At 40.8% G+C, this 12,738-nt stretch overlaps 1 protein-coding gene across 11 annotated transcripts in view; it reads left to right on the plus strand.

Moving 5' to 3' along the window:
* Nucleotides 1–12,425, plus strand: part of EMSY (EMSY transcriptional repressor, BRCA2 interacting) — a 39,544-nt gene extending 27,119 nt beyond the window's left edge. For 3 of the 11 annotated variants that reach the window (XM_034074605.1, XM_034074598.1, XM_034074604.1), the window contains 9 exons: nucleotides 301–474; nucleotides 1,347–1,545; nucleotides 2,775–2,939; nucleotides 3,189–3,347; nucleotides 5,273–5,332; nucleotides 6,630–6,784; nucleotides 7,505–8,068; nucleotides 8,980–9,492; nucleotides 10,964–12,425. In XM_034074605.1, coding sequence (XP_033930496.1) covers nucleotides 301–474; nucleotides 1,347–1,545; nucleotides 2,775–2,939; nucleotides 3,189–3,347; nucleotides 5,273–5,332; nucleotides 6,630–6,784; nucleotides 7,505–8,068; nucleotides 8,980–9,492; nucleotides 10,964–11,158 — 2,184 coding nt within the window. In that variant the 3' untranslated portion in view covers nucleotides 11,159–12,425. The remainder of the gene's footprint in view (nucleotides 1–300; nucleotides 475–1,346; nucleotides 1,546–2,774; nucleotides 2,940–3,188; nucleotides 3,348–5,272; nucleotides 5,333–6,629; nucleotides 6,785–7,504; nucleotides 8,069–8,979; nucleotides 9,493–10,963) is intronic. The other 8 variants (XM_034074602.1, XM_034074607.1, XM_034074608.1 and 5 more) reach the window with 6 other exon arrangements.
* Nucleotides 12,426–12,738: the final 313 nt, after the last annotated feature.

Here is a 12,738-nt window from a genome sequence, read left to right on the forward strand (position 1 = left end):
GTTTATTTGACAAGGACTTTGAGGGAACTTCCAAAACATGAATTCTTTGAAGCAACTTCAAAACACTTACCAGTGTCTTTTAGTCACTACTTTTTTTTCACCCCTTCAGAGCTGCTCAAAAGGTAAAGTAATGGAAAAGGGGATTTTGGTAGCTTTTTCCATTCAAAGCTCTAAGGTTAGTTATATCGGCGGCAGCAGGTTAATGTCATGGTACACACACCTATAACTGTATTTCTTAGAGCAGTGGGTCTCTCTGAAGAATTTCACCAAGTTAACCTGTAAACTTTGACTTCTCTACAGGGGGAAAAAACTATTCAGGCAGTGCCAGCAGGAGCAAAACCTGCTATCATCACTGCCACAAGACCCATCACAAAAATGATTGTTACACAGCCAAAAGGAATAGGGTCCACGGTCCAGCCAGCCACCAAAATCATCCCAACTAAAATTGTTTATGGTCAGCAAGGGAAAACGCAGGTACAGTGAGGACCCATTTCTGTCTTGAAATGTACCCCTAAATTTTAATGGGAAGTAAATACATTTTTAATGTGTTGCCACATAATGTTGCAGGGTTAATATATGTGTATGGGGAATGAGATTCAGGTGTGTAATGAGGTGGCCTTGATACTTGAGTATAGTGTTTGCATTTGTTAGCTTTTTCTGGAGGCCTAGAGCAACCCAGAAGGATTCACTAAGCTTTTTACATAGCTAAAACTGTCAGGTCATGGCTCTAGGTGCCTGTTTAAGGCTTACAGCTAATGGCTAGATGGCGAGAAATAAAGACACAGAGTCTGGACATAGATCATCCATAAAAGCTGAGGTTTTATTGAAGTTATTTTCTATTTAATGTATGTTCAGGTGTACCCTGCAACCCTGTGTAGTTGCTGGGGCTGTATATAGGGAATCTGTCTTATTTCTGGATGCTTTCAGTTTCAGCCTGTTCTCTGGTTGCACTTAGTATTTAAAAGAACTAAACTTTTATCAGTTACAATACTTTGTGCATCTTGATTGTTCAAGACTCTCTTTACTGTGGGCTGCAGAAGAGGTGCTTGTCCTTACTAGTGCAATGCATGTTCCAGCTCACTTGTGTAGCTTTCTCCTGTCACACCATAGTTGTATCCACCCTGCTTGGTGGTTTATTGTGTTAAGTACTCCAAAGTACTGAATGAGAAGTAAGTTCTTGTGCCTTGCCATTTACTTGGGCTTTGTGGCTTAATGAGCTGCTGAATTTACAGGTAGACTTTCTCAGTAAATTAGGTAATATTCTGTAGGTCTTATACATACTGTGATTGCTCAGATCTGTTTCCTTGAGTGCTGTTACTATACACAAAACTTGTCTTTCTGATTAGGTTCTCATAAAACCAAAGCCAGTGACGTTTCAAGCAACAGTTGTGAGTGAACAAACTAGGCAGTTGGTGACAGAAACGTTGCAACAGGCATCAAGGGTGACAGAGACAGGAAACTCATCTCTCCCAGAAGTAAAAGAAGAACCACAAACCTACACGGAGAGCAGCTCTTCCTCTACAGAGTCCTCCCAGAGCTCCCAAGGTGTGTATTAGTGTCACTAATGGACTGTCTCCTAATCATACTAGTGACATTCATACAGAATCATAGAATGGTTTGGATTGGAAGGGACCTTAAAGACCTTAGTTTTTAGGACACCTTCGACTAGCCTAGGTGGAATTTACACATCCATATTTGATTTTTAAGTGAAGGTGGAAATCTAAGATAATTCCTTACCTTGTCTCCTTTTTAACATAGGTTTTCACCCAGTCTGTTACCAGTGGGTGTCATTTTCCTTATGACTTTACCTCTTACGAGCTACTTATTAAATGTCTCCCTTTCCTATGTGAAAAGTGAAGATAATGGTGTCTTGAAGGGCTGTTACAATGCTTGTGATCTGCAGTCTGTTCCTTCTTTTTGTGCAGTCTGCCAGATGCAGGCAGTGTAGAGGTTATAGTTTGGGTTCTTTTTGGCAGCCACCTCTTTCCTGAGTGTATGGAAGCATCTCCATTTCATGACTGAAAGCTGTCAGGTGAACCAACATAAGCTGTGGTCCTTTTATAGGCACATATATGTGCATCATGACATGTATCAGACATGCAATCCAGATGGGGATGCTGCTGTAGCTGCAAGCTGGAATACAGATGTAGCTCTTTGTGTGGTAGAGAAGCATAAATAACAGCACATAAATAACACCCAGCCTTTGGTCAGGAGTGATCATAGGGTGTAATCAGTGTATCAGCTAAAAGCAAATGTCTCTGTGAAATGTGTGTACTTGCATGCCTTTCAGTCACCTTTTCTGTATAATTCTGTGACTGTTGGTCTATACTGCTATTTTAACTAAATTAAAGAGAAAAATTGAAGATTGAACAAACTTATCAAAATTGAAGAGCTGTTAATTCACAGTACTGAATATTTGTCCATCACTGGAATGGTAAAAGTCTGTATAAGAGTTCAATCCAAGGCAAATTCAGTGTACAAAGAAACCTGCTGAGCTTTGGTTGTTCTAACCAAAGCTTTTACAAACAATAAGGATATAGGATCTCTTTTGTTCATAACATGAGCAGTATTTTACTTGAAGTCAATTGTAATAAGCTAAAGTGTTGCATAATGAGAGTATGCATCCTTGGCAGTGTTCAAACCTCTATGGATAATAAGTAGCTTGGTCTAATTTTGACCTATAGCCCTACTTCAAATCAAGACGTTGGACAGGAGACATCCAGCCTAAATTGATTCTGCAATGACTTGACATGCCTTTGTCCTTTTGCAAACAGATTCTCAGCCTGTTGTCCATGTGATTGCTTCAAGAAGTCAAGATTGGTCAGAACATGAAATTGCTGTGGACACAAGCCCTACAATAATCTACCAGGATGTATCCAGTGAATCTCAATCAGCTACTTCCACAATAAAAGCATTGCTGGAACTTCAGCAGACCACAGGTGTGAGAACCCATGTGGTTGTTTAGGACAACTCCAAAGCTTATTACTTCTTTAAGCAGCAGTTTGTAATAGGTTTTGGAATTGAAAAGCACCTATCTTGATTCAGCTCAATTCCTTTGCTCTTATCCTGTAACAGTTTGAATCTAGCATAATGTTCACCATCTATTTAATTGAAATTTGACATTTATATTGGAGGTTTATTTATGGGGGTTTGTGTATTGGAGGTTTATTATATGTTTTGTTCCAAAGCAGTGAAGGAAAAGATAGAATCGAAGCCAAGGCAACCTACCATTGACTTGAGCCAAATGGCTGTCCCAATCCAGATGTCCCAAGAAAAGAGGCATTCTCCAGAAAGCCCTTCAATTGCTGTAGTAGAGTCGGAATTAGTTGCTGAATATATCACAACTGGTAAGTGACTATGGTGGTGGTGGGTTTGCAGGTGAAGTGTGGGGACTTAATTTGGGAGTTTTCTTACAATGAGTTTCATTTTTGCTGTGAGTTGCTGCAGTGGAAATGAGTCTTCCACTTTTTGAGACCCTGTGCAGGGGACTGAGCTTGCATCTGCTCAGGGATATAGTGGAGAATGCTTCTAACTGAAACAGGAGGTTGTTTCAGTTCAGGATATCCCAGTTGAACAGATCTGTGTCCCATGATCTGATGGAGAGGACAGGCTGTCCCACTTGTCCTTAAGGAAAACATCTAGTAAGGAAAAAGTAGAAAATGCAGTTACAGGAACTGTATGCTGTTTTCTGTACATATCAAGAGGAGTCAGGCTTTGGGTTAGTTTAACCCATGCTTGCAAATTGTTACTTGCTTACCAAGACTGAGTTTTTAAGACAAGTGTGCATTTAGCATGTTAATGTAGTGCCCAGTTTCTTCATTTTATAAGAGCATGTAGTGATAGGACAAGGGGAGTGGGTTCAAACTGAAACAGGGGAGATTTAGATAGGATGTAAGGCAGAAGCTCTTCCCTGTGAGGGTGCTGAGGCGCTGGCACAGGGTGCCCAGAGAAGCTGTGGCTGCCCCATCCCTGACAGTGTTCAAGGCCAGGTTGGACACAGGTCCAAAGCTGCTCCAGTGGAAGGTGTCCCTGCCCATGGCAGGGGTTGGGGCTGGAGGAGCTTTAAGCTCCCTTCCAACGCAAACCAGTCTCTGATTCCATGATTTGAAAGAAGACTTTGAACTGATAAATTTCCACTTTTTAAGCAATTAGGTATTCAAGTTGAAATTACAGGTGAGATTCAGCTCTTGACTCTTGTCTCTGTTGCTCCCTGTTACCCCAAAACATGAAGTGAGCTACTTCCCATGCAGAGATAAGAGGCTTAAATTTCCTGTTTTCCATTTTAATTTCTTAAGTCCATGTTATTGGTCACCCTACTTCATTTGGAAAATGAAAGCAAAAGTGTGTGAAATCTGCACACTGGCAGAGAGCAATAAAACTTGATAGCATTAAATTGCATAAGTACAGATCCATAATCCCAGAGGTTTTGTGGTAAATGTCTAGTCTGATATTTACACTCTTTGTTTGCCTGCTTTGTACCTCCTCCCCTCGCTTCCATCCTTTGTATGGTGTAAATCTGTGAAACCAGAGCTAGGGAGGATGTTATTGTTGCTCTTTTAAATAACAGTGTATCTTCAATTTTGAATGTTTGGGTTGTGCTCCCTTGGATCTCAGTTAGAACAAACTGAAAAGGACAATAGAGTGTTTAAGCAATCTCCAGTTAACAGTTATCTTCCCTGACACAGATACTGTGCGATGAGCTGCTGTTCAAGGTTCCAGGTTTTGCTGCTGGTGTAAAATAGGGCCCTTTGCAGGGAGGATGGGAAATGACATTTGGTGTCTGTGTAGACTTAAGTCCTTTCCTGCAGCTTAGAAGCTGTACAAAGTGCAGAAGTTGAGAATTGCCTTGAGCTGTGATTTGAATACTGGGACTTTTATAAACCTTGACTTGATCTACAGGATGCTACGAAAGAAACTCAGGCTGCTGTGATTTGACTTGCAGCAGTTCCTTCTACAGCACAAAACTGGTTGGTTTGCTCTTAATTTTGTCTCTTCCCCCAGTTTCTGTGCACGATGCAAGTGACTCCATGTTTCTCTTTGCTTTAATTTGTGCTTCTAAGGATTCAGTAATCCATGTAGCTGTATTTTCTGCTAAAGGTTGAGTAGTAAGATAGCAAACAGTCTATAATCTGTTGTGAAATCTCCTGCATGCACCTCAACTGAAGGATTAAGCACCCTTTAATCTCTATGGGAGCTGGGATTCAGCATATGCTTCCTTGTGAGATGAAGGGAGCACTTCCCACATCTTAGTGTCACCGTTTTCTGTCTACAGACTCAGGAAGACAACACTGTATTGGTTCACATTCGGAAGAGTATCTACACAACCATATAGGTTAGAAACTTTACTTTTAAATGAAGGTTTTAATTGTGCAGGAGCTGTTGGGGGATATCCATGACTGATGTGGCACAGCATGCAGGCCAGTGCTGATCTAATCCACCTCCTTTAGGGAGTGGCATAGTAAAGTTACCATCTTAATTCAAAATATGACCTTGCTTTTAACTTCCAGGAAGGTCACTAGAAGCTTTTTAACTTTAAGTGATGTTACAATTGCATTTAAACTTTGCTTGTTCTCCTGCAGTTACTGTTTTGTCACTAAAAACTTAAAGCAAATATCTTCATTCTGGTATGGACAGACATCAAGTATTTGGATTCATGTCTTATCAGTGACTGTAAAATGGATTATCAATATCAATATTGTGGTATTGGGTTGGTTTTTCCCTCCGCAGAAGATCACTTCTCTGTCAATCCACTATTTGATTACAGAGCTATCACCACAGCTCCATAACTCATGCTGGGTTCAAACTGAAACAGGGAAAGTTCAGGTTAGATATAGGGAAGAAGTTCTTTACTCTGAAGGGTGTTGAGGCACTGGTACAGTTTGCCTAAAGAAGTGATAAATGCTCCATCCCTGGCAGTGTTCAAGGCCAGGTTGGACAGAGCCTTGGGTGCCATGGTCTAGTGTGAGGTGTACCTGCCCATGGCAGGGGTTGGAACTGGATGATCTTAAGGTCCTTTCCAACCCAAAGTATTCTATGATCTGTTCTAAAAAGTGCCACAGATCCATGGCAAGGTCTCCATGTTTTGGTCTGTTATTTGTGACAAACCTCACTTACTTTCATAATACCCAAATATCTCCCAATTGCTAATCATTCTAATTCAGCCTGTGCTCTGGAGAGTCTTTGTTGCAGTTTATCAGTGGTAGAAATCCAGTGAGCAAGGCTTGCTGTTCTTCATTGCAGTCAGTTGCGCAGGTGCTTTTAACAGCATACAAACCACAGAATAACTTGTGCTCTGCACACCTGGTGCTGTATAAAGAACCCAGCTGAAAAATGAAGTATACATTCTGCTTGCAAAGTCAGTGTGTTGGGAGAGGGAGGCCAAAGGTTTGGATCAAGTGTGGGCACTTAAGAAACAGAGACAAAAGCAAAACCTCAGAGTTGCTGCTTTACGATGCTTCTCAGAATAGATCTACCCTTAAAAGCTGAAGCTAGCATACAGTGAAAGATGGTTTTCATACTCAGATCCTTATTTCACTCATACGCTTTCAGTTGAAGCTTAAATGCAAAGAAAATAATTGACGTTACAGCAGTTAGCTCTGGAGAAGTGCCACTGACCTCTTTACTTTCAGTCAGCCATCGGTCCCAGCCCCACCAGCAGTCATCTCAGCCCCAGAGGACTCTCCTGCAGCATGTGGCTCAGTCACAGACAGCAACGCAGACTTCTGTTGTGGTGAAATCTATCCCTGCATCTTCCACGGGCGCAATTACCCATATCATGCAGCAGGTTGTACCCTTCCTTTTCCCAACACTATAAACAGCAGTAGGCTATGTGGATTATATAGATCTGGGCTTGTTCTGAATGAATGTGTTGTGTTGCTGCCACTGAAAATGCTAAGTGGAAAGGCAAATTAATAACTTGGTTTTATTACTGCCTGTTTGATGTGAGGGTGGTGGTGTAAAAGGGAGGCTGTTAATGAGACTGAGACTGTTAAGTCAGCAGGCTGAAAACACTGGTGCTGTTCAGCCTGGAGAAGAGAAGCTGCATGAAGACCTCAGAGCAGCTTCCAGTATCTGAAGGGGGCTACAAGGATGCTGGAGAGGGACTCTATCAGGGACTGTAGTTATAGTGCAAGGGGCAATGGGATCAAACTTAAACAGGGCAGATTTAGATTTCTGGTGTTTCATATCCAACTGCCATGCAACGTTAGGGGTTTTGAACCTTAGTCTGACACGTGAGAGGGCTTCATAATCTCCACTGAGCATTAGTTATGCAGTTAATGATGTCACATAGAGATGTACCACACTTGAACATGATAAAATTGGCTATCAATTACTTACGAATTGCAGAATCTCTATGTAAGGGTGTCTTTTTATACATGAATTGAGAGTGTAATGGTAAAATAATGTCAAGTAGTCCAGTTGAAACATTAAAAACTATTTTTAAATGGTGTATTCTTGTAATTTGCCTTTCTCTTCACTAACTTGCTCTTAACTTTTTCTTCAGGCCTTAAGCAGTCACACTGCATTTACCAAACACAGTGAACAGCTTGGAACTGAGGAAGGAGAAGTAGAAGAGATGGACACCTTAGATCCTCAGACTGGCCTGTTTTACAGATCTGCCCTGACACAATCGCAGACACAAAAACAGCAAAAACTGAGTCAGCCACAGCTGGAACAGACTCAACTGCAAGTGAAAACCCTGCAGTGTTTCCAGACTAAGCAGAAGCAGACAATCCACCTGCAGGCTGATCCAATCCAGCACAAACTCCCACAAATGCCCCAGCTTTCTATAAGGCATCAAAAGCTAACCCCCTTGCAGCAAGAGCAAGCACAGACCAAACCAGATGCACAGCACCCTCCCCACCACATGATGGCCAAAGAAAGGCAACTCCCTACCTTAGTGGCCCAGCCACAGCAAACTGTAGTCCAGGTGTTGGCAGTAAAAACCACACAGCAACTGCCCAAACTGCAACAGGCACCAACGGCACAAAAAATCTACGTGCAACCCCAACCCCCCCAGAGTCAAATGCAGCTACCTGCCTCTTCAGAGAAACAGCCAGCAAGCCAGGTAACGGAATATTGATAGCATGCAAAAATACACGTCACTGTTCAAGGCAAACAAAAACCCACCAAAAAACACCAACCCTGTCGCTGTAGCAGTGTTTTTGTCCTGGCAAAGAGAGAGAACTCCTCATTCCGCTGGTGTTAATGACCCCATCAGAAGGTTGACACTAGGAAAGAGAAGCACATGTTCTAGGGGAAACCAAAAAATCCATAGAGCTCACAAAAAACCCAAACAAACGTGTTTTGTTGGACAGTTTTTGATGGATTTCTGCCACCATTGGTGCATGGAATTTGTCCCTAAGTTATTTCCTTTGAATTTTTAAGATCTTGACACGTTAAATTTCCATTCCCATAGCGCTTTTTATTTCTCTGGAAGTAAAGGTGGACACACTGCAGTCTCCAGAGGCTCTCCATTGTACATCTTCCTTTGTAGTTTACATCTTCCTGAAGTGATGTGAAGTGGCTTTCATTTACAGGAGTAATTTGGTTTCTCTTTGGGAAGGAAAAATGTAAAGACTGAGAAAAGTAGAGGGAAAAAACATATATTTTGACTCCAGAAAAGTAGTTATTTTTTTTCCTTGGCCCTTTCAGGAATACATGTGAACCAAGAGGGTTAACAAACACATGGGGATGTAAATCCCAAAGGAAAACAAAGCTGCTGTGGTGTTATACTGCTACAATCCTTACCTAGCAGCCTAAAAAGCTGCTTTCCCCCCCCCCCCCCCAGGCTTCAATTAACTGTTATTATCATTGCTAATTCCTTTGTTAAAACACTGAGTTTCAACTGTCTTCCTAATAGCAAGTATGTTGTTTATGCCATACTGTCCTTGGAAATATTGATTAGATTATTTTCGATGATAATACTTAACAAATCTAAATTAGCTGTAACATGCACAACCAAAATTTGATTTTCAGGTGCAGCATCCAATTATAACGCAAGGATCCACTGTTCCAAAGATAACTTTTGAGGGGCATCAGCCTCCTTCTGTTTCAAAGGTAGCAGGTGGCAGTTCTGTGCCCAAACTGGCGTTGCCGGTTACCAACCTATTTCCCATGCAGGCATCCGAGAAGACAGCAGTAACAGATATTGTGAGAGTGTCTATGGTGGAAGCTCAGATTGATACAGACATAGAACAGACGGTAGTGGATCCCCCAAACAAGGCCATGTCCACTAGTAAACTCGCTAGCGAAGGAGAGTCGTCACCTTGTACCCAGGGGCCGAGGGTCACTGCAGTGGGGATGACGGCAACTTCCATCCCCGAGCAACAGACGCATACAGAATCCAGTTCAAGTCCTCCTGCTGTTGGTCCTACTGCAACGGAGAGGAAACTCGATGCACAAGGAATGCCTCCAACAAACCAGTTTATACACATTCAGAATATATCACAAAAGAAAGCTGAAGAGAGTTCGTCAGAAATTGTTATCCAGGTAAGACAAGACCAGAGCAAATAACACAAAGGTTGAGCAGAGCAAACTCATATCTAATGTGATGATTACAACTGAAAGATGCTGGAGTTATTTTTGTTTTCCTTCTGCAGTTTTTGCTTCTTTTTCTGTTCTTAATGCTTGGAATAGTTACTACTTCAGTTCAAGTTTCTCAATCACTGTATTATTCACTGTGTCTTCAGTGTCTTCATTTTTCTGTTAAGAAAACATCCCAAGCTCATCTCATTTTACTAAGTACTTTTATTTGTAATGCTTAAAAATGTGACCTTCAATACTTGTTATGGATCTAGAAGGTTTTATAGCATCTGTTAATCCTAGCAGTAAAAATATAGTGAGGTTCTACTTACCTGGAAGATTCACCAAAGATCTGGATTCAGAAGAAAGCTTGTTAATTTAGAGCCATTCTTGCCACTACTGAGATAAAATGACTATTGATCTTCAACCTAAATGCTTTGAGTCATTGTCTAACTAATGATTGATACTTTCATTGATTCTACTGTCTTAAATATGATGTTTTATGATGGAATACGTGGTCTGAATGTCAACCAAGCAAGTATTTAAGTCATCTGAGGTCTCACAGAGGTATAACGTGAATCGTCATAGACAAGTTAGATGTTCACACAAATGACAGCGTGGATTGAAATGGTTTTATTCTGTCTCATATTTGTGTTACAGTGGAAATGCCTCTAATGTGGGAAATTGTGTGCAGAGCTTTCAAAGTTTTCATGCTACTTTGTAAAACCTTCATTGCAGTGAACTTCTCTTTTGTAGAAATCATCACTTTTGTACTCATTTTTAGTCCTCATTTGCCTAAATAGACAAAGGTAGACTTCTATTTTACTTAAAATCTGTGTATTTTGGGAATCTGTATTATTTATCGTTTTGGCACACTAAGAGCTGTTTCTAAAGTGAAATACTGCTCAGAATTTTAGTTGCATAGAGTTGTAGATTTAGTTTTTACACCCCATGAAAGCCAATGTAGAAATAAATAGCTTAGATGTGTTGTGCTTCCTCAGCATCTGTGTTGCTACAGCTGTCAGCAGGGCCAGAGCTTGTGTTGTGTTGTATACAAAACCCATAGCCAGTCCTTATATTTGAATGTCTTGTTTGAACAAGATAAGGCCGAGGAAAGTATTATCTGTGCTTTGCATTTGAGGAATGATGGATGGTGGGCATTGGTTTAGCTGTTGGATATGCTGTTGCAGAGCTTTAGTGAAGATCTAAAGCCAGGATCAATGCCCTAAGAGTAAGATTATTCAAATCTTATCTTTTACAACCTGCTCTGGTGAAAGGGTGCTTTGAAGCATTACCTAATGTAACATGCAGTGGGCCTTAGATAGAGAAAACTGCTCTTGGAAACCAAATATCCCTTTTCCATGAGCACCAGTGCTTGCATAGATGTCTTTACCTGCCAAAAAAACACGTGTTAAAGCTGAAATCTTCTTTCTTTCAGGCCCTCCCTCACTATTCCATCCCTTGTCACTCCAGCTCCAATGTGGTAGTGGAACCCAGCGGGCTCCTGGAGCTCAACAACTTCACCAGTCAGCGCCTCGATGATGAGGAGACAGCGATGGAGCAAGATGTGGACAGTAGCACTGAGGACGGCACTGAGCCCAGCCCCTCTCGAAGTTCTGCTGAACAATCCTAAGGAATTGGGACACTGGAGTGCACTTTATAATATCTTGGGGTTTTTGAGTATCCAAGATGCCCTTGTATTGTGATGTCTTAGAGCACTTTGCCTGTTAGAGTTGTTCGTTGGACCCTTGAAGCATCAGTGTGTTTTAACAAGACGGTATTGCAAAAGCTGCATCTTGCAAATCGTTTCCAGGAAGGAAAAGAACAAAAAGAGAAGAAAAACCGTGCTGTAGTCACTGAGATTCAGTAAACCTGACAGTGGAATGTACTCCTGTTATAAAGCAGATCTGCAGCGAATTCTACAGCTCGTGCTATTGAAGCCCCAGATACTGAAACAGCCTTCAGTAAAAAGGGATTTGTTACTTTGCTGTGGTTTTTTTTTGTTAGCTGTTGAGCAAAGCACCATCAGAAGAGAAAAAAAGAATGTTTAATAAATATTTGTATTTTTGAAATAGCATGTGAGAGAAAAAGTGTCTCTGACAGTGCTGGAAAAGCCCCAGGAATTTTGGAATTGGTTCGCTTTCTTGCACTTGTGCTCACTTAGAGTTAAGATTTTTGGGGTTGGTTTTGTTCTTTTTTCTCATTAGCCTAAAATTAGAGGTTTATCTTGATTTAAATTGAATGTTTGGAAGTAAGCAAAATCACTAACTGGTAGCAAAGTGGATTTGCTTTACAACAAGTAGAGTGACGATGGCACGCGGGGTGTTTCTTTGTGCCGTAAGCACACGAAATGCTCCATCTGCTCTAGGTAAACTTTGGGTTATTTATTGAAATGTGAAGTTTAAAGTGAGGCCAAGTTGTTTAAGAAGTTCCTGTGAAACAGGCAGGTCTGTTAATTCAAATACAAACCATGGGGTGTTTGTTTAGGGGAGGGGGGGATGCATTTTGCTACAAATCAGTTTTCAAAATCGGGGATATGTGGTTCAGCATCTTTCCAAGCTGAACCTGTGAAATGTGCTTCAAGGCTTGTAAAAACCCGTATTTTACTCTTACATGCTGTTTTTAAAGTGACCATTTTTTGGCAGTTTAAAAGCTTAAATCAATATACAGTGTTAGGTTTCAGAAGTTAGCCTTATGACTCGGCTTGTCGAAGCAATACGTTGGGTTTTTGTGATAGTTACAAGCCACAGACAAAGGTTTGGGTTCAGGTGGGAGGAGAGAACCAGTTTAATACATTCTGTTAATGAAGACAATACTTTTTTTTTCTCCAAATGTATATAAAAAACACGTTTTTACCTGTTTTGTATAGATTTCATTATAAATAACTAAGCATTTTGAGACTTTTGACATATCATTTAATTGTATATACATCTATAAGCCTAACTGCCCACTTTTTGGTGCTGAAGTACTACTGTAAGTAGATTTCATCCAAAGTCTAATACAGCTTTTTGCGTCAGTCTTTTTTTTAAGCTGTGATTTTACTGTTGATATTGTAGCTAAGATTAACTCCCAACTAGAATAACTCAAAACTAAGAAATACAAAACCTCAAAACTAACTTATCTTACTTGTCCTGAGTATCCACTGTGTAGGAACATGCAGTACCCCCTAGATGGTGCTGGTTTTTCATCTAACTCCAGTCATTCCTAAATGAA

Source organism: Melopsittacus undulatus, chromosome 2 (genome assembly GCF_012275295.1).
Source record: "Melopsittacus undulatus isolate bMelUnd1 chromosome 2, bMelUnd1.mat.Z, whole genome shotgun sequence".
NCBI lineage: Eukaryota > Metazoa > Chordata > Aves > Psittaciformes > Psittaculidae > Melopsittacus > Melopsittacus undulatus.